This window comes from Bubalus bubalis, chromosome 1 (assembly GCF_019923935.1).
Source record: "Bubalus bubalis isolate 160015118507 breed Murrah chromosome 1, NDDB_SH_1, whole genome shotgun sequence".
Classification (NCBI taxonomy): Eukaryota; Metazoa; Chordata; class Mammalia; order Artiodactyla; family Bovidae; genus Bubalus; species Bubalus bubalis.
In genome coordinates, this window is record NC_059157.1 from 179,712,821 (window position 1) to 179,738,019 (window position 25,199).

At 39.3% G+C, this 25,199-nt stretch overlaps 1 protein-coding gene across 9 annotated transcripts in view; it reads right to left on the minus strand.

Moving 5' to 3' along the window:
• The window catches only part of CEP63 (centrosomal protein 63), a 79,281-nt gene that overhangs the window by 10,704 nt on the left and 43,378 nt on the right, over positions 1-25,199 (minus strand). For all 9 annotated transcript variants that reach the window (XM_045166458.1, XM_025291450.3, XM_045166463.1 and 6 more), the window contains 5 exons: positions 7,640-7,873; positions 7,244-7,383; positions 4,553-4,690; positions 1,243-1,357; positions 185-382 (listed from right to left, as the gene is read on the minus strand). In XM_045166458.1, the coding sequence (XP_045022393.1) occupies positions 185-382; positions 1,243-1,357; positions 4,553-4,690; positions 7,244-7,383; positions 7,640-7,873 (825 nt within the window). The remainder of the gene's footprint in view (positions 1-184; positions 383-1,242; positions 1,358-4,552; positions 4,691-7,243; positions 7,384-7,639; positions 7,874-25,199) is intronic.

Sequence of the window (25,199 nt, forward strand, 5' to 3'; positions counted from 1 at the left end):
ATAGTCCTTTCACTTGTCTGAACTACTCTTAACTCCTGCCAATCTTCACAAGACTACTTGTTAACCAGCCTAAAGAAGGGGGTTAATAAAAATGTACTGAATTAAACACTATGGAAATTATACCTTTAATAAATCGAACCTTCAAAAACAAACTTCAAATAAAGAAAATTTTTGTTCGTTTCACCTTATGCTCGACTGCTTTTTCTTCTGCCTTTTGTATCTCTGCTTTGAGTCGCTTTTCCATGTCAGAGGAAGAACTTTTGGTGGAAGCAATAGTGATATCTCGCTGATGTAACTCTCGAGTTAGTTGGGAGATCTCCATCTTCATTCCTTCTAGTACAGAACTGTAACTCTGTTCAGCCTGTAAAATCTGTTCTTTCAACTGCAAAAAAATAGAAAGCATTACAAATTGAGAGAAGACATGTTAGATAGAAAAATATAATATTAATAATAGAGTAATTTTTACCTTGCCTCAAGTCATAAATTTTTCCCTAATTAAATCTGCAAAAGATTAGCAATTTACCAAGCTATATATCTGTACTGAAGGTCAGGTGGTTATGCCCACAATTATTTATTAGATCTCCAAACAGTGAGAGATGGCTGACTCAGATGCTGAGAACCAGCATCAACGAGCTGAAGCACACATAGTCTAGAGGACAGCGTTTGTTACCTTCACTCTTTCTGGTTGCAAATCTAAAAATTTGCTTATATGGTTTCCTGGTCCACAGAAGATAACAGAAAGAGAAAAAGAAAGGAGCTAGAAGTAATCTCAAAGAAGTAATAAAAAGAAATGACTCAACAAACAGGACAGTTAGGGCCACTAACACAGAGACAAATTCCACAAACTTCAAATGCCAATGAGGATATAACTACCCACAATACAGAAGAGAACACACATCCATCACCACCTTCAGCCAGTAAGAAAATACTAAATGTCAGCTCAATTAATATGTTCATGTGTTCATGCAAGCAAGAAGGTGTATTATCTTTTAGAAAAATTTTCATCAAGACATATTTAAAATAAAATTGTAAAGTTCAAAGGAGGCAGGCTTCAATTATCTTGAAAATACTTAAACGGCATCCCTGAGGATGACACAGACATTCTCCTAAGCACCTTACAGGCACTCTACTCATGAGCATCACATGGCCTCTGGATGACATTTTTCTCTCATTAAAATTAACGACTATAACCTCCCAACCCACTGCTCAGTCTACAAACACGGAGGGGTCTGCACCTCTCACCTTCTTGATCTCAGCCCTGTACTCATTGTTGTGCACTTCCATCTTCTTCAGCTCTCCATATTTTTCCATTAGCTCTTGGCTCAGCTGTTTACATGTTGCACTCACAGATTCTAAGCTTTATGACAAAAATAAAGTCACATATTTAAAACAAAACAAAACCCTGAATCCCACAAGTTGACTTATCTAACTACCCTCTTAATGTCCAAGAAATAAACATCACTTTGTACCCCAAAATAAAACTCATTTCCAATTTCCATATCAGTGGAGTCAGCAAAATCCAATCCACACTTCTGGGGAGATACTTTTGACTTCTGTGTTCACCTATATACCTTCTATCTGCTTAAAATACTACTGGTTACAAAACTCTAAATGTTATAGCAACTTAGGCAATTTTTTCTTTCTAGTCATACACGAGCTGCCATCATACTGTCATTCTTCACCACGCTTAATTACAATCCCATCCATCACACAGCTGCCAAAATAATCATGAGTTTCCAACCTGTCACCTTTATTTATCCCTCATCAGATATAAGAACCTCAGGGACACCATACTTGTCTTATCTCACAGCTTATATCCACTATAAAGTCGTTTTGCTTCTAAATTGCTAGGCTTTACAGTCTGCCTTGAGACATGTGCTAAGCCTGATTTCTTTTATTTTCACATACCACCTCCCTGGCCACACAGCACCTCCCCCTACCACCTGACAATGGACAGTCAACACCCTTTCAAGAATCTAATCAGCATTTACCTGGATAGAGCCACCCTGACCCTCATTCCCCTAAATCATCTTAAAAACAGTCTACTTTCAATTGTTAGAGTTTGAATGTAGACACTTTCTAGAACTTTCACTTTAAATTGCTCTTAGGTCTTTTAATGTACATATTCTGTCTCTCAAACTACAAATTCTATAATTAAAATAATATCTTTAACTTCTCACCTCCCTTTAACCTTGTCCACCATACTCTCGGGCCCTTCATCATTTGGCTCCAGACTGTTCAATAAAGGCTTAATAACTGTTCGACTGTTCCCACACACAGCCAATTTACCAGATAAGCTATCGTTCAAAATATCACCTTGGCAATACAACACAAAACAATCATGTACATTCCTCCAGTTCCTGTTTCACGGAGTATTCTGTTCAAACTGAACAATACAAATAAGCCATCTAAAACGGTTCCTTTTTCTACCTGTCTTTTGCTATAGAAAAATAATCTTTAAGTCATTCAGTTTTATTACTGAACAGAGGTATTTGTATCCATTTATTCCAACCTTATTTCTAAAAATCCTAGAATGCTTATTATGTGGTACTTAGTACATGACTGCTGCTGCTAAGTCACTTCAGTCGTGTCCGACTCTGTGCGATCCCATAGACGGCAGCCCACCAGGCTCCGCTGTCCCTGGGATTCTCCAGGCAAGAACACTGGAGTGGGTTGCCATTTTCTTCTCCAACGCATGAAAGTGAAAAGGGAAAGTGAAGCCGCTCAGTCATGTCCAACTCTTAGCGACATGACTACAATATGTCAAATAGAACACTGAGGTAGAGAGAAAAGAAAAATCAGAAATAATCTTGTCCTATCTAAAGATGGGAAAATCGAGGCCTAAAGAGAATAAGGTGTTCCAGGTTGGCAGTGTGTCAGAAGCAAGACACAAGTCTTCAGAGTCTGCCGAAAGCATAGCAAAACATGTAAAAGACCACTAAAAAGTTAATCAATGGAAAATCTATGATAAAAAATATAAGTATCAGCTCTAATATCAATAACAATTTGTCATTGTTGTTTAGCTGCTAAGTCGTGTCCACCTCTTTTGCGATCCCATGGATCACCACCAGGCTCCTCTGTCCATGGGACTTCCCAGGCAAGAATTCTGGAGTGGGTTGCCATACCTTCTCCAGGGGATCTTCCCAACTCAAGGATTTAACCTGTGTCTCCTTCACTGATACAAATGGATTCTTTACCTGCAGAGCCACCAGGGAAGCAATGTCAAGAAGAATGTGCTGTGCTGTGCTTAGTTGTGTCCAACTCTTTGCGACCCATGGATTGTAGCCCACCAGGCTCCTCTGTCTATGAGGATTCTCCAGGCAAGAACACTTGAGTGGGTTGCCAAGCCCTCCTCCAGGGGATCTTCTCAACCCAGGGACTGAACCCAGGTCTGCTGCATTGCAGGTGGATTCTTTACTGTCTGAGCCACCAGGGAAGCCCGTCAATAAGAATACTAAACTTTATTTTATTCAATCTACAGTGTGCAAATATACTTCAGTAATGAGAATTAAGAATATCTTAAGTATTTCAAGGTGAGAAATAAAGCAAAAATTCTGTGGATGCATGTATATTTACTATGCAAAGAAAATACTTAGTAGTTTCCAAAAACAGTAATAAAAGATATATTAGTTAGAGTAGGGACAAAAATTTGTTACTTAAAAAGGCAAAATGGAAATTTTTTGGTTGTTTGTTTCCCTGCAGGCTAACAGTTTATATATTTTTATCTTCTACATGCAGAAAACATTAGAGTACAAATGACTGTGATTTACGTTTAAAATAAAATATCAAACTGCTCCCAATCAAAAAGTTCTGCAGTATGACAAAAAAAAAACTTCACTGTATTGTAATACAAGTGAGCTGGGCATAGTACAGCATAAATAAGAATTCAATCAACACACAAGGACATATCAACAGCATTTCAGAACAGAAGGAAGGAGCACCATATGTCCAGTGAGACCTCCCCAGTGAGGTGGCTGGTAGAGGGGAAAGCCAGTCTAACCGAAGGCCTTCTGCATGGGAGAAATGTGAAGACATACAGAGAGTCAATATAGACACCTCTTGAAGAACTGGGTTTTGAAGAAGAGCAGAGAAATATGGAAGTAACTTGACAGGGATGTAGAATTAAAGGAGGGTTTTCATCTTTTTCCCAAGATGAGGAATATTAAAACAAATTTTATACCAGGGGAAATGATTTAGCAGAGATTAAGAATTGACAATGTAAAAAAGAAAAGAAAAAACTGTAGAAACTATATATAAGTGGAATCTTAGAAGCACAGACATGTAATCCATTGATTCATCCACTCTTCACAGATTAAGGGCACAGACAGGTGCAGGCTGACTGGTAGGTTTGGTGGTAAAAAGATTAGGAAGTTCTACTTTACTTGAGATCAAAGTTCTCCTTTAATCTCAGTAAAATCAGAAGTTAGGCCAATTTGTGAAAGCTGGAGGAAAAAACATGTTTTCATTTGTTATATTAGCTTACTTTATCAATACAATGATTGAAATAGTTTCTAACAATTTGAACATTGCTGAAATGCATGTAATTATCTACCTGCCTTCCAGACGCGTCACCTCTGCCTGCAGAAGCTCTTCACTAGTGTGGGTAAAATCCAGTTGGCAGAGCACGTTCTGCAAGTCCCCCTGCCCTTGAGAGGCATACCTCCTTTCTGCCAGAGGTTCCTCCAGTGATCTACGGGAAGACATAGAAGGATTGTTAAAGGCCTGCATCTTTGCAAACAAAAACAACACAGAAGCAGTTCGTATTTTCCCAATTCTTTTTAGTAATGAAACTCTTCGGAATTCTTTAGTCTGTTTCCTGGTTTACCAAAAAAAAAAAAAGTTAGCTGACTGTATAGAGCTTCCTCATCTTAGGCTGCAAAGAATATAATCATTCTGATTTCTATATTGACCAACTGGTGATGTCCATGTGTAGAGTCTTCTCTTATGTTACTGGAAGAGGGTGTTTGCTATGACCAGTGCATTCTCTTGACAAAACTGTTAGCCTGTGACCTGCTTTTTGTACTCCAAGGCCAAATTTGTCTGTTACTCCAGGTGTCTCTTGACATCCTACTTTTGCATTCCAGTCCCCTATAATGAAAAGGACTTCTTTTTTGGGTGTTACTTCTAGAAGGTCTTGTAGGTCTTCACAGAACCGTTCAGCTTCTTCAGCATTACTGGTCGGGGCATAGACTTGGATTACTGTGAGAGTGAATGGTTTGCCTTAGAAACGAACAGAGATCATTCTATTGTTTTTGAGATTGCATCCAAGTACTGCATTTCAGACTCTTCGTTGACCTTGATGGCTACTCCATTTCTTCTTAGGGATTCTTGCCCATAGTAGTAGATATAATGGTCATCTGAGTTAAATTCACACATTCCAGTCTATTTTACTTCATTGATTCCTAAAATGTCGATGTTCACTCTTGCCCCCTCCTGTTTGATCGCTTTAAATTTGCCTTGATTCATGGACTTAACATTCCAGGTTCCTATGCAATATTGCTCTTTACAGCATCAGACTTAACTTCCATCACCAGCCACAGCCACAATTGGGTGCTGTTTTTGCTTTGGTTCCATCTCTTCATTCTTTCTGGAGTTATTTCTCCACTGATCTCCAGTAGTATACTGGACACCTACCGACCTGGGGAGTTCATCTTTCAGTGTCCTATCTTTTTGCCTTTTCATGGGGTTCTCAAGGCAAGAATACTGAAGTGGTTTGCCATTCCCTTCTCCAGTGGAACACGTTTTGTTAGAACTCTCCATCATTACCCATCCATCTTGGGTGGCCCTACATGGCATGGCTCATAGTCAAGGCTGTGGTCCATGTGATCAGTTTGGTTAGTTTTCTGTGATTGTGGTTTTCAGTCTGTCTGCCCTCTGATGGATAAGGATAAGGAAGCTCCCTGATGGGAGAGACTGACTAAGGGGGAAACTGGGTCTTGGTCTGATGGGTGGGGTCGTGTTCAATAAATCTTTAATCCAATTTTCTGTTGATAGGGAGGGGGGTCCTGTTTCCTCCCTGTTGGAGGAGTTTGACCTGAGGGCAAACTATGGTGGAGGTAATGAAGATAATAGAGACCTCCTTCAAAAGGTTCCATGCACACACTGCCGCAATCAGTGCCTCTGACCCTACAGCTGGCCACCGCAGACCCACGCCTCTGCCCGAGACTCCCGGACACTCACAGGCAAGTCTGGCTCAGTCTATTGTGGGATCACTGCTCCTTTCTCCTGGGTCCTGGTGCACACAAGGTTTTGTTTGTGCCCTCCAATAGTCTGTTTCTCTAAGTTCTGGCTGCCCTATGGTGGGGTTAATGGTGACCTCCTCCAAGAGGGCTTATGCCATACCCAGGTCTACTGCACCCAGAGCCCCTGCCTCTGCGGCAGGCCACTGTTGACCCATACCTCTACAGGAGATACTCAAACACAGTTCTGGCTCAGTCTCTGTGGGATCCCTGGGTCCCAGTGGCACAAGGTTTGTTTGAGCCCTCTGAGCATCTCTGGCCAGTATGGGGTTGATTCTAAACGTGCTTGTGCCCCTCCTACCATCTTGCCAGGGCTCCTCCTTTGCCTTTGGACGTGGGGTATCTTTTTGGTGGAAGCCAACATATTTCTGTTGATGGTTGTTCAGCAGCAAGTTGTAATTTTGGAGTTCTCACAGAAGATAAGCACATGTCCTTATCAGCTACTAATCATGATCTATTTTACCAAAGAAGGTAGGCCTCCCAAGAGACAAAAGACTATAATTCCTTTCATGTTTGGAGTTTCAGCAAGGGTACAAATTAACAGGAGACAGAGAAAGAATAGTTGCTAAGTCATGTCTGACTCTTTGTAGCCCCGTGAACTGTAGCCTGTGAGGCTCCTCTGTCCACTGGATCATCCTGGCAAGAATAATGGCATGGGTTATCATTTCCTCCTCCCGAGGATCTCCCAACCCAGGGGATTGAACCCACATCTCTTCCATTGGTAGGTGGATTCTTTACCACTGCATCACCTGGGAAGCCCATACAGATTGACAAAAGGGTTTCTAACTTTCTAAACATCAGAGTTTCTTGTTTAGGGGACCCAAACTGAAGGTAGAAAAAAATAACCATACATTATTATCTAATACCCTAAAAATTTAACTCCGAAATTAAAACTAAGAAAACCTATAATATGATCAAGCACAAAATTATGAATATGTAATATTAAAAACCATGCAAATGCCAAACCACCCTGTGGCTAAGACTAATAATATTTAAGGTTATACCTTATGGTCTCTACTGTGTGTTGAGTATCAACTGCCTTTAATTTTGCTTGCAGCTTCTCCTTTTGTATTCTTGCATCATGGATAAAATTTTCTTGAGTCTGAAGAGCTGCCTTCAATCCTCTCTTTTCTTCTTGCAGAACCTGTAAAAATACTCAGAAAAAAAGTCAGATGTTATTACAGTTTTTCTATTTCACGAGAAAAGGAAGCCAGGAGTCAAACTGTAAACTATATAACAGATACAGTATTAAAAGGCCCAATGTCAATATCTGATCCATTGGCTATAGAGTCGGTAAGAAACTGCAGATTTTGGAACCTGGTTCTAGGTTAATTAGTTTCTCTTAAAACAGACACACACACATTTCCTCAGTTATAGTATATAAAAATTTAAAAATATACCTCTAGCAGTTTTTCAGATTCCCTCAATTTTTCTTCTTTCTGCCGCTGCTCTTGCATAATAGTCATATTGGTTCCGACCAAGTCATTGACTCTCATGGTGAGGCGCTCTATTTCCAACTCATTGGCACAGATAGTATCATTGGCCCGCTCCAGCTTACTGCTCAGGTGCTGAATTTCCGACTGGCTGGACAGTTCCACAGACTCTAATTTTTGTTTCCGATTGGCAAGCTGAGCCTAAAAATACACAAATTACCAATTGGTAAAAGTAAAAGAATAATCAATGAACAAGGAAGAATGAAAATGAAACTGAATTTTACCTCCATAAAAATATACAGCAATAGATCATTAAATAATATATAATTCATTCACCACTCCAATCAAAAACTGAACAAAAATTTAAGCAGACATTTCTCAAAAGAAGACATACAGATGGCCAATAAACACATGAAAAGATGTTCACATCACTCATTATTAGAGAAATACAAATCAAAACTACAATGAGGTATCACTTCATACCAATCAGAATGGTCATCAGAAAAAGAACTGCGAACAATAAATGCTAGAGAGCACGTAGAGAAACTAGAACCCTGCTGCACTGCTGGTGGGAGGGTGAACTGGCACTGCCGCTCCAGTGTGGAGACTCACAACAAACTAGGGATAAAACCACCATGTGGTGGCGGTTTAGCCGCTAAGTCATGTCTGGCTCTTGTGACCCCGTGGACTGTAGCCCTCCAAGCTCCTTTGTCCATGGGATTTCCCAGGCAAGAATATTAGAGCGGGTTGCCATTTTCTTCTACAGGCGATATTCCCAATTCAGGGATTGAACCCACATCCCTTGTGTAGAAGGTGGGCTCCTGAATTACAGGCATATTCTTTATCACTTACCCACTAGGGAAGCCCCCAAACTACCATATGACCCAGCAATCCTACTACTGGGCATATACCCTGAGAAAGCCACAATTCAAAATGACACATGTACCCCAATGTTCATCACAGCACTATTTACAATAGCTAGGACATGGAAGGAACCTAGATGTCCATCAACAAATGAATGGATAAAGAAGTTGTGGTACAATGGAATATACTCAGTCATAAAAAGGAATAAATCTGAGTCAGTTGTAGTGAGGTAGATGAACCTAGAGCCTCTTATACAGAGTGAAGTAAGTCAGAAAGAAAAAAACAAGTATTAATATATTAACACATATATATGGAATCTAGAAAAATGGTACTGATGAACCTAGTAGAGAACAGACTTGACACAGCAGGGGAGGTGAGAGTGAGATGAATTGAGCAAGTACCACTGACATACATAGACCATCATGTGTAAAACAGACAGTCAGTGGAAAGTTGCTGTATAATACAGGGAGCCCAGTCTGGTGCTCTGTCATGACCTAGAGGGGTGGGATGGGGGGAGGGGAGGAAGGCTCAACACAGAAGGGATATATATAAAATTATGACTGATTCACGTTGTATGGCAGAAACTGATGCAACATTGTAAAGTAATTTTCACCAATTTAAAAAAAAATTTATAAAGCTAGAAATAAAAATAAAGTAGTTGTGGTACATATATACAATGGAATATTACTCGGCCATAAAAAGGAATGAATTTGAGTAGTTTTAGTGAGGTGGATGAACCTAGAGTCTATTATACTGAGTGAAGTAAGCCAGAAAGAGAAAAACAAATATCATATATTAATGCATATATATGGAATCTAGAAAAATAGTACTGATGAACCTATTTACAGAGAAATGGAAATGCAGATGTAAAGAACAAACTGGTAGACATGGCGTGGGAAGGAGAGGGTAGGACATACTAAGAAAGTAGCACTGACATATATACACAATCATGTATAAAATAGGTAACCTTCCTAGTGGGAAGCTGCTGTATAACACACGAAGCCCAGTCTGGCATTCTACGACAACTTAGAGGGGTGGAATGTGGCAGGTAGGGAGGCTCAAGAGAGAGGTGATATATATATAATTATGACTGATTCACACTGATGTACTACAGAGACCACCACAACATTGTAAAGCAATTGTTCTCCAATTTTAAAAATACATATACATACATATATATGTGTATATATAATATATTCATGATAGAAAAAAAAAACACTCCATGATAAAAACTAGGAATAGAGAGGAACTTTCTCAACTTGACAAAGACTTGTTACAGAAACCATACAGCTAACATTATACTTAATGTTGGGAAACTTGACACTTTCCCACAAAGATCAGATATAAGGCAACAATCTATTCTTACATCACTCCTTTTCAACATCATAGTGGATGTCCTAGTTAATGCAGTAAGAAAAGGAGATAAAAGGTATACAGATCAGGAAAGAAGTCATAAAACTACCTTTATCCACAGATGATGTGATCATCTATGTAGAAATTCTGAAAGAATCAACCAAAAAAAAAAAAAAAATTCCCTTGAGTTAATAAGCAACTATAGGAAGGTTGCAAGATATAAGGTTAATATATAAAAGTCAACCATTTTCTTATATGCCAAAAGTAAACATGTGGAATTTATATTAAAAACAAAACACAGGACTTTCCCGGTAGTCCAGTGGTTAAGAACCTGCCTTGCAATGCAGAGGACACGGGTTCAATCCCTGATCAGGCAGCCAAGATCCCACATGCCTTGGAGTAACTAAGCCTGCGCACCACAACTACAGAAGTGGATATGCTGCTGCAACTAAGATCCATTGCAGCCAAATGAATAAAATAAAAATTAAAAAACAAAAAAACACATCACTATTTATATTAACACCTAAAGAAATTACTTAAGTACAAATCTAATAAAATATGTACAAGATCTATAAGAGAAGAACTACAGATCTCTGATGAACGATGTCAAAGAATAAATGACAAGATATTCCATGTTCATGGAAAGGATGAATCAATACAGTCAAAATGTCAGTTCTTCCCAATATTATCTATGAATTCAATACAATCCCAATCAAAATATCAGCAAATTATCAATATTTTGTGAATATCAACAAAACTGATTCTAAAGTTTACAGGGAGAGGCAAAGAGTCAGAATAGCTAATACAATATCAAAAGAGAAGAACAAAATTGGCTGATGTTACCTAACTTCAAGATTTACTATAAAGCTATAGTCATCAACAGTGTAGTATCAGCAAGAGAACAGACAAATAGATTAAGGGAACAGAATACAGAGCCCAGAAATTGACCCTTATAAATATAGTCAACTGATCTTCGATAAAAGAGCAAAGGTAATAAGATGGAGCAAAGATAGTCTTTTCAACAAATGGTGCTGGAATAACTGGACATCCATATGCAAGAAAAAAAAAATGACATGTCTGACAAAGGCTTTACACTCTCCACAAAAATTAATTAAAATGGATCATAGACCTAAATGTAAAATGCAAAACTTACAAAACTCTTGGAAGATAATATAGGAGAAAATGTAGCTAACTTTGGGTATAGTGGTATCTTTGTAAATGCAACACCAAAGACATGATCCCTGAAAGAAATAACTGATAAGCTGAAATTCATTAAAATTTAAAACTTTTGCTCTGTAAAAGACAATGTCAAGAGAATGAGAAGACAAGCCACTTTAGCAACTGTCTCATGGACCTGTAGGACCCAATTCCTGTAGATTTGGGTGATTTTTTAGGCTTTGTATCCCAGCTATACTGGTTTTGTTTTGTTTTTTTTTAATACTGGTTTTTAGCTCCCAACTTTCTAGTTTTTCACAAGTTTAATTCCAGCATCCTGAAAGGTACTTTATCTTCACACTGAAGACAGACATAAAGCATTTGTGTAAGTAAAACTTCCCATATTCTAAGTATTTTTAAAAGGTAAAGCACACAATTTTATTTTAGAAATTTAAGTCCCTGGGAAATCTGCTGTGTAAAGATTTTTATTGTATATAGTACAGGGCCAAAATCCTACTATGGTCACATAAAGTAGATACTCAATGATGCCCATAAGCCAGAGAGAGGGTGGGAGGAGAAAGGCAAAGAGGCAAAAAAACAGTGTTTACATAAATTACAGACCAAGATTCCAGCATAAAGAATCAAAAACTTATTACCAGTGTGAAAAAAGAACATCAAACAGGTTTAGATGCACAGGAATAACTGCCAGGATGCAACTGCCTCCAAACTTTTAAAATACCACATAAACTACCCACCTCAACAAGGGGAAACCTTACACAGAATTCTGCACAGAATAAAACACTGAAGATATTGGATGATGGTGGTAAGAGAAAGAGCCCAACTTACTGAACCTCCCAACCCTATTTTAAATTGCACAGTAGCCCTGGGGCTTGGCAGAACACAGCTAGAAAACCACTGCTCAACCGGATGCTCAGGATGAAAGACAATATGTGATTGCAAAACATTAGCATTGTCTTTTTAACACTGTAATAGCTATTTAACATTCAGTTCAAATCTGTGATCTTAAAGTAAACTGGTGTTGAAATTAATAGTTTAACTAAGCTATAGTTTAACCAGCGAGTCTAGATTTGATACATAAAAACTAACCAATATCTTAGTACTATAACATCAAAAATACAGCCTTTTCCCCCCCTTTTTTTTACACTGAAGTACAGATGACATACAGTATGTTAGTTTCAGGTGTAAAACATAGTGATTCGACACATATACATTATTACTGATCACCATGATAAGTCTAATAGCCATCTGTCACTATACAAAGTTATTACAATATTATAAACTATATTTCCTATGCTGCACAACACATCCCATGACTTTAATTTTATAACTGGAAATTTAAATTAATTTCCTTCACCTATTTTGCCCAACTCCCCTCATCGTCTCCTCCATGACAACTGCCAGTTTGTTCTCTGGATCTCTGAGTCTGTTTCTGTTTTGTTTCATCACTTAGATTCCACATGTAAGTGAAGTCATATGGAATTTGTTTTTCTCTGTCTTATTTTACTTAGCATAATATCCTCTAGGGACATCCAGATTGCTGCAAATGGTAAAATTTCATTCTTTTTTATGACTCATATACCACATTTTCTTTATCCATTCATCTATCAATGGGCACTTGGGTTGCCTCTGTTATCTTTATTACTGTGAATAAAGATGCAAAGAACATAGGGGTGCACATATCCTTTTGAATTAGTCTTTTTTTTTTTTTGGAAAAATGGACAGAATTGTAATTGGTAGATCATATGATAGTTCTTTTTTTAATTTTTAAGGAATCTCTATGCTGTGCTTCCAATTTATATTCCCACCAACATTGCATGGGGGCTTCCCAGATGGCACAATGATAAAGAATCCGTCTGCCAATGCAGGAGACGCAAGAGACTTGGGTTCAATTCCTGGGTCAGGAAGATCTCCCAGAGTAGGAAATGGCAACCCACTCCAGTATTGTTGCCTGGAAAATTCCACAGACAGAGGAGCCTGGTGGATTACAATCCATGGGGTTGCAAGAGTTGGACACGACAGAGTACATACACACAACAGTGAGTGAGGGTTCCCCTCTCTTCATCGTCTTCAACACTTACTTGTTACCTTTGGATAATAGTCATTCTGACAGGTGTGAGATGGTATCTCACTGTGGTTTTGAATTGCATTTTCCTGATGATTAGTGATGCTGAATATCTTTTCTCAAGTTTGTATGTCTCCTTTGGAAAAATGTCTATTCAAGTCCTCTGCCAATTTTTAAAAATCAGGTTGTTTTTTGACCTTGACCACTTTAAGTTCTTTGTATATTTTAGATATTAAACTCCTTACAAAATAAATCACTTGCAAATATGTCCTCCAATTCAATTTTCTTGGACAACAAAATCATTGCAGATGATGACTGCAGCCATGAAATTAAAAGACGCTTACTCCTTGGAAGGAAAGCTATGACAAACGTAGACAGCATATTAAAAAGCAGACACATTATTTTGCTGACAAAGGCTCATCTAGTCAAAGCTATGGTTTTTCCAGTAGTCATGTATGGATGTGAGAGCTGGACCATAAAGAAAGCTGAGCGCCAAAGAAATTATGTTTTTGAACTGTGGTGTTGGAGAAGACTCTTGAGAGTCCCTTGGACTGCAAGGAAATCAAACCAGTCAATCATAAAGGAAATCAATCATGAATATTCACTGGAAGGACTGATGGTGAAGCTGAAACTCCAATACTTCGGCCACCTGATGCAAAGAACTGACTCTTCTTCTGACACTGGGAAAGACTGAAGGCAGGAGGAGAAATGGACGACAGAAGATGAGATGGTTGGATGGCATCACCGACTCAATGGACATGAGTCTGAACAAGCTCCAGAAGCTAGTGATGGACAGGGAAGCCTGGTGTGCTGCAGTCCATGGGGTCGCAGAGTTGGACACGACTGAGCAACTGAACGTAACTGATTCAGCAGTATACCTTTTCATTTTGTTGACAGTTCCTCTGCCATCAGTTCCTGTGCAAGGCTTTTTAGTTTGATATAGTTCCACTTGTTTATTTTTGCTTTTGTTTTCCTTGCCTGAAGACACAGATCCAAATATATATATATATATATATATATATATATATATATATATATATATAGCTAAGAACCACGCCAAAGAACATATTGCCTATGTTTTCTTCTAGGAGTTTTATGCTTTCAGGTTTCACATTTCGTGTCATCTATTTTGAGTTTATTTTTATACAAGGTATAAAAAGCTGTCGTTTCATTCTTTTTTCCCAGCACCATTTTTTGAAGAGACTGTCTTCTCCCCCATTGTATATTCTTGGCTTCCTTGTCATAAATTAGTTCAGTTCAGTTCAGCCGCTCAGTCATGTCCAACTCTTTGCAACCCCATGGACTGCAGCACACCAGGCTTCCCTGTCTACCACCAACTCTTGGAGCTTGCTCAAACTCATGTCCATTGTGTTAGTGATGCATCCAACCATCTTATCCTCTATCGTCCCCTTCTCTTCCTGCCGTCAATCTCTCCTAGCATCAGGGTCTTTTTAATGAGTCAGTTCTTTGCATCAGGTGGCCAAAGGATTGGAGCTTCAGCTTTAGCATCAGTCCTTCCAATGAATATTCAGGACTGATTTCCTTTAGGATGGACTGGTTGGATCTCCTTGCAGCTCAAGGGACTCTCAAAGAGTCTTCTCCAACACCACAGTTCAAAAGCATCAATTCTTCGGTGCTCAGCTTTATCATCCATACATAACTACTGGAAAAACCATAGCTCTGACTAAACTGACCTTTGTCAGCAAAGTAATGTCTCTGCTTTATAATATGCTGTCTAGGTTGGTCATAGCTTTTCTTCCAAGGAGCAAGCATCTTTTAATTTCATGGCTGCAATTACCATCTGCAGTGATTTTGGAGCCCAAGAAAATGAAGTCTGTCACTGTTTCCATTGTTTCTCCATCTATTTCCCATGAAGTGATGGGACCAGATGCCATGATCTTAGATTTCTGAATGTTGAGTTTTAAGGCAACTTTTTCACTCTCCTCTTTTACTTTCATTAAGAGGCTCTTTAGTTCCTCTTCACTTTATGACATAAGGGTGGGGTCATCTGCATATCTGAGGTTATTAATATTCCTCCTGTCAATCTTGATTCTAGCTTGTGCTTCATCAAGCCCATCATTTCGCATGATGTACTTTGCATCTAAGTTAAATAAACAGGGTGACAAGATACAGCCCTGATGTACTCTTTTCCCAATTTATATGGTCATAAGTTAATGACCATATAAATTAATGACCATATAAATGTAAATTTATTTCTGGGCTATTTGGTCCATTGATCTGTGTCTGTTTTTATGCCAGCACCTTACACTTTTGATTACTACAGATTTGTACAATAGTTTGAAATTAGGGAATATGATAATTACAACTTTCTTCTTCTTTCTTAAGATCTCTTTAGCTCTTTGGGGTTTGGTTTTGTGTGTGTGTGATTCTATACAAACTTTAGATTTATCTGTTCCAGTTCTGTGCAAAATATCATTGGAATTTTGATAGGGACTGCACTGAATGTATAAACTGCTTTACGCAGTATGGACATTTTAACAGTATTAATTCTTCTAATCCATGAGGCATGGTATATCTTTCAATTTATTTGTGTCATCTCCATCTGCAATTTCTCTCAACGTCTTAGTTTTCAAAGTACAGGTGTTTCACATTTTTTTGGTATTTTAAACTTTTAAACTTTTTGATGCAGTTGTAAATGGGCCTGAAATCTTAATTTCTCTGATAGTACATGATTAGTGTACAAAAAAGCAACAAATTTCTGTGTATTGATTTTTTTAGACATCAACTTTACTGAATTCATTAGCAGCCATTTCTGTTTTTATTATTGTGGAGGCTTTAGGGTTTTCTGTATGTAGTAACATATCACCTGCAAACAGTTTTACTTCTTCCTCTGCAGTCTGGGTGCCTTTTATCTTCTTCTTGCCTGATTGCAATGGTTAGGATTCCTAATACTATGTTGAATAAAACTGGTGAGATGGGCATCCTTGTGTGTTTCCTAATCTTAGTAGAAAAGCTTTCAGCCTTTCATAGTTGAATATTTTTCTAGCCGTGGGTTTCTCATATATTGTTGTTGTTCAGTCGCTAAGTCATGTCCTGCTCTTTGCAACCCCATGAACTGCAGCATGCCAAGTTTCTCTGTCCATTACTATATCCCCGAGTTTCTTCAAACCCATGTCCATTGAGTCAGTGATGCCATCCAACCATCTCATCCTCTGTCACCCCCTTCTCCTGTTGCCCTCAATTTTCTCCAGCATCGGGGTCTTTTCCAATGAGTTAGCTCTTTGCATCAGGTGGCCAAAATATTGAACCTCTGTCAGCAAAATGATGTGTGTGCTTTATTTATACGCTGTCTAGGTTTGTCATAGCTTTTCTTCCAAGGAGCATCTTTTAATTTCATGGCTGTAGTCACCATCTTCAGTGATTTTGGGGGTCCAAGAAAACAAAATGTCACTGCTTTCACTTTTTCCCCTTCTATTTGCCCTGAAGTGATGGGACTGGATACCATGATCTTAATTTTTTGAATGTTGAGTTTTAAGTCAGATTTTTCACTCTCCTCTTCCACCTTCGTGATAAGGTTTTTTAGTTCCTCTTCACTTTCTGCCATTAGATGGTGTCATCTGCATATCTGAGGTTGCTTATGTTTCTCCTGGCAATCTTGATTCCAGCTTGTGATTCATCCAGCCTGGCACTTCACATGATGTACTCTGCATGTAAGTTAAATAAGCAGGTGACAATATACAGCCTTGACGTACTTTCTCCCCCAATTTTGAACCAGCCCATTGTTTCACGTCAGGTTCTGTTGCTTCTTGACCTGCATACAGGTTTCTCAGGAGGCAGGTAAGGTGGTCTAGTATGCTCATCTTTTTAAGAATCTTCCACAGTTTGTTGTTATCCACGCCACCAAAGACTTCAGTATAGTCAATGAAGCAGAAGCAGATGTTTGGGGGAATTCCCTTGCTTTCTCTACAATCCAACAGATGTTGGCAATTGGATCTCTAGTTCCATTGCCTTTTCTAAACCCAGCTTGTACATCTGGAAGTTCTTGGCTCGTGTACTATTGAAGCCTATCTTGAAGGATTTTGAGCATTATCTTGCTAACATGTGGAATGAGAACAAGTGTATGGTAGTCTGAACATTCTTTGGCCTTGTCCTTCTTTCGGATTGTATGAAAACCGACCTTTTTCAGTCCTGTGGCCACTGCTGAGTTTTCCAAATTTGCTGGCATATTGAGTGCATCACTTTAACAGCATCATCTTTAAGGACTGTGAAGAGCTGAGCTAGAAGAATTCCATTACCTCCACTAGTTTTGTTCATAGTGATGCTTCCTAAGGCCCACTTGACTTCACACTCCAGGATGTCTGGCTCTAGAGAGTGATAACATCATCATAGTTATCCAGGTCATTAAGACCTTTTTGTACATTTCTTGTGTATTCTTGCCACCTCTTCTTAATCTCTTCTGTTTCTGTTAGGTCCATACCATTTCTGCCCTTTGTTGTGTCCACCTTTGCAGGAAATGTTCCCTTGGTGTCCCTAAATTTCTTAAAGAGACCTCTAGTCTTTACCATTCTATTATTTTCCTCTATTTATTTGCATTGTTCACTTAAGAAGGCTTTCTTTTCTCTCCTTGCTATTCTTTGAACTCTGTATTCAGTTGGGTTTACCTTTTCCTTTCTCCTTTGCCTTTTGTGTCTCTTCTTTTCTCAGCTATCAGAACGGCCTCCTCAGAGAACCATTTTGCCTTACTGCATTTCTTTTTCTTTGGGATGGTTTTGGTCACTACCTGTACCTGGGTTGGTTTTGGTCCTGTACAATGTTATGAACCTTCATCCATAGTTCTTCAGGCATTATCGCTGTCTCTTCATCTTCAGGCACACTGTCTCTGTCTCTCTTAGGCATTCTGGGGGGTGTGTGTGTGTGTGTGTGTGTGTGTGTATGCCACATATTTTTTTAATTTTTAAATTTATTTATATTTTTAACTGAAGGATAATTGCTTTACAGAATTTTGTTGGTTTCTGCCAAACATCAACAAGACTCAACCATAGATATATGTATGTCCCCTCCCTCTTTCATCTCCCTCCCATCTCCCTCCCCATCCCAACCCTCTAGGTTGATACAGAACTCCTGTATGGGTTCCCTGAGACATACAGCAAATTCCCATTGGCTCTCTATTTTACATATGATAATATAAGTTTCCATGTTACTCTCTCCATACATCTCACCCTCTCCTCCCCCTCCTCCTCTCTTCCCCTCTCCCCGTGTCCAAAAATCTGTTGTCTGTTTCTCCGCTGTTGCCCTGCAAATAAAATCTTTGGTACCATCTTTCTAGATTCCGTATATATGCATTAGTATAGGATATTTATCTTTCTCTTTCTGACTTATTTCGTTCTGTTTAATAGGCTCTAGGGTCATCCACCTCATTAGAACTGATTCAAATGTGTTCCTTTTTATGGCTGAGTAATATTCCATTGTATATATGTACCACAACTTTTATTCATTCATCTGTTGATGGACATCTAGTTTGCTTCTATGTTCTAGCTATTGTAAATAATGCTGCAATGAACATTGGGGTACACTGTCTTTTTCAATTTTGGTTTCTTCAGGGTATATGCCTAGGAGTGGGATTGCTGGGTCATATGGTGGTTTTATTTCTAGTTTTTTAAGGAATCTCCATACTGTCTTCCATAGTGGCTGTATCAATTTACATTCACACCAACAGAGCAAGAGGGTTCCCTTTTCTCCACATCCTCTCCAGCATTTATTATTTGTAGACTTTTTGATGATGGCCATTCTGACCAGTGTGAGGTGATATCTCATTGTAGTTCTGATTTGCATTTATCTAATAACGAGCGATGTTGAGCATCTTTTAATGTGTTTGTTAGCCATCTGTATGTCTTAACTGGAGAAATGTCTGTTTAGGTCTTTTTCCCACTTTTGTTGTTTTTCTGTTATTGAGTTGTATGAGCTGCTTGTATATTTTGGAAATTAATCCTTTGTCAGTTGTTTCATTTGCTATTATTTTCTCCCATGCTGAAGGTTGTCTTTTCACCTTGCTTATAGTTTCCTTTATATATATATATATATATATATATATATATATATGCCACATCTTCTTTATCCATCCGTTCATCTGCCAACGGACATTTACGTTGCTTCCATGTCTTGGCTATTGTAATCAGTGCTGTTATGAACGTTGGGTTGGGGGCATGTATCTTTTAGAATTACAGCTAACTGTTGATATATGCCCAGGAATAGGATAAAGCTGAGTCATATGGTAACTCTCTTTTTAGTTTTTAAAGAAACCTCCATACTACTTTCCATAGCAACTACACCATTCATTTTGTTTACGGTTTCCTTAAAAGCATCTAAGTTTGATTAAGTCCCATTTGATTTTTTAAAAATTTTATTACTTTGGGATGCTGACCTAAGAAAACATTGCTACAATTCATGTCACACCATGTTTTGCCTATGTTCTCCTCTAGGAGTTTTGTGCTGTTTAGTATTTTTATTACCTCCTTTTTGAACTCAGGATGTGGTAGACTGGAGAGATCTGTTTCATTGTTTATTCTTTCAGGAGACTTCTCTTGTTCTTTTAATTAGGAGTGGTTCCTCTGCTTCTTTATACTTATATTTCTAACTCTAAATTTAGGAGAAACAGTTACCTACTTGTGGCTGTTTTTGTGTAGGAGCATCTGTGTGTGGCCTGCATGTGTCTAATATTTTTGGTGCAAGGGCTTTTAGTATAGAAGCCTCCCATGTCTTTCCTCAGAATTTGCTGGCTGTTATCCCCTTGATACAGGGCGTGAATGGCGTTGTAACCAGAGCCTGCACTGCATGTTGAGCAGGGCCTCCTCTTTGTGCTGTGGCTGTCAAAGCTCTGTCAGGAGCAGGATCTGCTCCCCAGTTGTTGGAGCAGATGCCCCTAGATCTGTTTATGAGCTACAATGTGGGGTAGGTGTAACTGGTGCGCTTCCACTGGGAGAGGAGTCACTGATTATTCCTCCGCAGGAGCTATCCACCAGAAAGTACACTCTTCGGTGTCAGCTTTTACCCAATGTGCAAGCTCACAAAGTACACTGTGTTACATTGCTGCTGGCACTGCTTTCAGCTGTGAAAATGTAGGAACTGGATGTCCCTCTGGCGCTGTGCTCACAAGTCATCAACAGAGATCCACTGGCACAGATCTACTTATGTCAGGCACTGGGACCCACCATAGTCATGATTAGTTGCACAACTGTACCCACTATGGGAGATACAGTATCATCCTGGCCCTGGCTCCACATGTCCCTGCCCACAATGCCCACAGCTACTACCTCCAGACCCACCTCAACCACAGGAGTACCAGTAATCTGCTCAGATGTCCCACCACCACTGAGCTTACAAAGGCACTCCAGGTGTAAATTTGCTGAAGTTGCAAAGCCACCAGATAAAGTTCAGATTTCAGCCCTGCTTCCAAAGTCATGTGGCCCCTGGGGATCTGCTCTGATTTCAGCCCTGCTTCTGTGTTGGACAACCCTTCTGTGTTTGCATGCTCCCAAAGCTCACGGAGGCAGAGCCATACCCACTGCAAGCATGCCAAAAATGAGGCTCCTATAGTGAGGCCCCACCTCCTCCTCTGCATGCTTGTTAACCATGCAGCTTCCATGTGGACCTCAGCTCTGTCCTGCATACACTCCCAGTTCTGACCCACACTCCCAACTCCTTCAGGGTGTCTCCATGCAGCCAACTCCAGTCCTATGGTTTGACCTCTGAAGCCTGAGTTTTAGCACCCAGCCCCTACATGCACCATCAGATATGGGGAGTGCAGTGAGGTGGCCCAGATCATCTGTGTTTTTGGCTCTGTTCTGCCTGCCGCAAAGTATCTTCTCCCCTCCCTCTGAGCCTTTGAAGCTCCCTTTCTGTCCTGCCTGATCTCCTAGCTGATGAATGGGAGTTCCCGGGATGAGGGAATCTTTCCCCTTTCACAGCTCCCTCCCAGGGGCACTTCAGATACTTCCCCCTCACTTTTTCCACCCTACCAAGTACATGGTGATCATTCTTGCAACTGTGGTTGTATGAGATCCTCTGTCACCATTCAGTAGGTATTCTATGAGAACTGTTTCACACGTAAATGTATTTGTGATGTATTTATGGGACTAGGTGAGCTCCATATCCTTCTATTTCTGCCACCTTGATCTCTCCATCTTAATTGTTTTAGATAGATTTTTACTACTTTTATTTTTTAACCTTTATACTAGTTTTATAGATGGATGATCTGCTACCTTTACTATATGTTTGCCTTTACCAGTAAGTTTTTTTTTTTTTTTCATAATTTTCTTGTTTCTAGAAATTGGCTTTTCTTTTCCATTTATAGGAGTTCCTTTAACTTTCTTTCAAGGCTAGTTTAGGGGTGGTGAACTTTAGCTTTTGCTCTCTAGAAAATTCTCTTTCCCTCCTTCAATTCTAAATGATAATGCTGTCAGTTAGACTACTCTTGGTTTTATGTATTTTTTTTTCTTTTAGCACTTTGAATATATCATGCCAGTGGCCTGTAGTTTCTGCTGATAAATCTGCAGAGAGATCTATGGGAATTCCTTTTTATGCAACTAGTTTCTGTGTGTGTGTGCATGCGTTTGTGCGTGCTTGGTGTATATTTTTAAGATTCTCTTTAACTTTTAACATTTAATTATATTGTGTCTTTATGGGTTCATATATGTGTGTCTCTTTGCATTCATCTTGTTTGGAACTCTTTCTGTGCTTCCTGAACTTGCATGCCCATTTCCTTTGCCAGATTACAGAGATTTTCGGCCATTATTTCTTCAAATAGGTTTTCTGTCCCTTCCTCTTTCTCCTTCTTCCAGGAACCCTATAATGCCAATGATAGCATGCTTGATGTTATCCTGTGCGTGCCTGCCCAGTCGCTCAGTTGTGTCCAACTCTTTGCAACCCAATGGACTGTAGCATGCCAAACTTCTCTGTCCATGGGATTGGCCTGGCAAGAAAACTGGAGTGGGTTGCCACTTCCTACTCAAGGGGCTCTCCCTGACCCATGGATCAAACCTGCATCTCCTGCATTGGCAGGTGGGTTATTTACTACTGAGCCACCTGGGAAGCCCCCACTCAGGAAACCCTTAAACTATCCTCACTTTTTAAAAATCTTTTTCTTTGTGCTGTTTTGCTGGAGTAATTTCCACTACCCTGTCTTCCAGATTGCTGATCGATTCTTTTACCTCCTTTAATCTGCTGTTGATTCCCTCTAGTGCATTTTCATTTCAGTTATTGTATAAATATATATATATATATATTTATCATTTTGAGTTCTGAGTTCATCCATTCTTATGCCAAGTTTGGAGAATCTCTATGACTATTACTTTGAATTCTTTATCTGGTAAATTGCAGTATCTCTGCTTTATATATACATTTTTTTTCTTTTTCCTGAGGTTTGGTCTTAGTTTTCATTTGGAAGCTATTTCTTTGTCCCCTCGTATTGCTTAACTCTCATTGTTTGTTTCTATGTCTGAGGTATATTAGCTACATCTCCAGCCAAGTGCTCCAGGGGTATCCCCCATGTGGGTATGGGTACTCTCCTGCTTTTATTGAGCCATGATTACTGCAGGCACATTGGTAGGTGGGACTGGTCCCCAAGCCAGTTGGCTGTAAAGCTCGGCTATGACTGCTGTGGGCAGGCATAGCCTATCTTTAATTGATTCAGTATTTCCATCACATACAAATACAGTTTTTAAGCCCAGTGAAAATCACATAGTCACTGCAAGAACATACTCTAAATTTTCATTAACCAGAATTAATTAGTCTTAGTGAAAGTCATTCAGTCGTGTCTGACTCTTTGTGACCCCATGGACTATGTATATGTAGTCCATGGAATTCTCCGGGCCAGAATACTGAAGTGGGTAGTGATTCCCTTCTCCAGGGGATCTTCCTAACCTAGGAATCGAACCCAGGTCTTCTACATTGCTGGCAGATTTGTTACCAGCTGAGCCATCAGGGAAGCCCAAACCAGAATAAATACACTAGACCAATACAGCACTCACAGCCACGTGGGGCCACTGAGCACCTGAATTATGGCTAGTCCAAACTGAGATGTACTCAAAGCATAATGGGTCAAAGATTCAATTTTTTTAAAACTGTGAATGCTATAATAATATTTTCATCAAGTGAGATAATGCACTCAAGACGGCAGAGTAGAAGGATGTATGCTCATCTTCTCCTGCGAGAACACCAAAATTGCAACTAGCTGCTGAAAAACCATTGACAGGACAATGTTGGATTCCACCAAAAAAAGGTCATTCAGGTATGACCTAAATCAAATCCCTTATGATTATACAGTGGAAGTGACAAATAGATTCAAGGGATTAGATCTGATAGACAGAGTGCCTGAAGAACTATGAACGGAGGTTTGTAACACTGCACAGGTGAACACTGAGGCAGTGATCAAAACCATCCCCAAGAAAAAGAAATGCAAAAAGGCAAAACGGCTGTCTGAGGAGGCCTTACAAATAGCTGAGAAAAGAAGAGACGCTGAAGGCAAAGGAGAAAAGGAAAAATATACCCATCATACCAACTGCAGAGTTCCAAAGAATAGCAAGAAGAGATAAGAAGGCCTTTCTAAGTGAACAGTGCAAAGAAATAGAGGAAAAAAATAGAATGGGGAAGACTAGAGATCTCTTCAAGAAAATCAGAGATACCAAGGGAACATTTCATGCAAAGATGGGCACAATAAAGGACAGAAACTGTATGGGCCTAACAGAAGCAGAAGATATTAAGAAGACATGGCAAGAACATACAGAAGAACTATACAAAAAAGATCTTCATGACTCAGATAACTACAATGGTGTGATCACTCACCTAGAGCCAGACATCTTAGACTGCAAAGTCAAATGGGTCTTTAGGAAGCATCACTATGAACAAAGGTAGTGGAGGTGATGGAAATCCAGGTGAGCTATTTCAAATCCTAAAAGATGATGCTATTATAGCATTGCACTCAATAAGCAAATTTGGAAAACAGCAGTGGCCACAGGGCTGGAAAAGGTCAGATTTCCTTCCAATCCCAAAGAATCAATGCCAAAGAATGTTCAAACCACCGCACACTTGCACTCATTTCACATGTTGGCAAAGTAATGCTCAAAATTCTCCAAGCTAGACTTCAACAGTACTTGAACCATGAACTTCCAGATGTTCAAGCTGGATTTAGAAAAGTCAAAGGAGTTGGAGATCAAATTGCCAACATCCGCTGGATCACAGAAAAATCAAAAGAATTCCAGAAAAACATCTACTTCTGCTTCATTGACTATACTGTGTGGATCACAACAAACTGTGGAAAATTCTTCAAGAGATGGGAATACCAGACCACCTATCTACCTCCTGTGAAACCTATATGCACGTCAAGAAGCAACAGTTAAAACTAGACATGGAAAAATGGACTGGTTCAAAATTGAGAAGGAGTACATCAAGGCTGTATATTGTCACCCTGCTTATTTAACTGATATGCAGAGTACATCATGTGAAATCCTGGGCTGGATGAAGCAAAAGCTGGAATGAAGATTACCAGAAGTATCAATAACTTTAGATATGCAGATGACACCACCCTTATGGCAGAAAGCAAAGAATAACCAAAGAGCCTCTTGATAAAAGCGAAAGAGGCGAGTGAAAAAGCTGGCTTAAAACTCAACATTCAAAAAACCAAGACCATGGCATCCAGTCCAATAACTTCAATGGAAACAATGGAAACTGATTTTCTTGCCCTCCAAAGTCACTACAGATGGCAAATGCAATCATGAAATTAAAAGATGCTTGCTCCTTGGAAGAAAAGCTATAACTAACCTTGATAGCATAATAAAGAGCAGAAACATCAGTTTGCTGACAAAGATCCATATAGTCAAAGCTATGGTTTTTCCAGTAGTTATTTATGCTGGATGTGAGAGCTGTACCATAAAGAAGGCTGAGTGATGAAGAATTGATGCTTTTGAACTGTAATGTTGGAGAAGACTCTTGAGAATTCCTTGGATTGCAAGGAGATCAAACCAGTCAATCCTAAAGGAAATCAATCCTAAATATTCACTGGAAGGACTGATGCTGAAGCTGAAACTCCAATCCTTTGGTCACCTCATGCAAAGATCC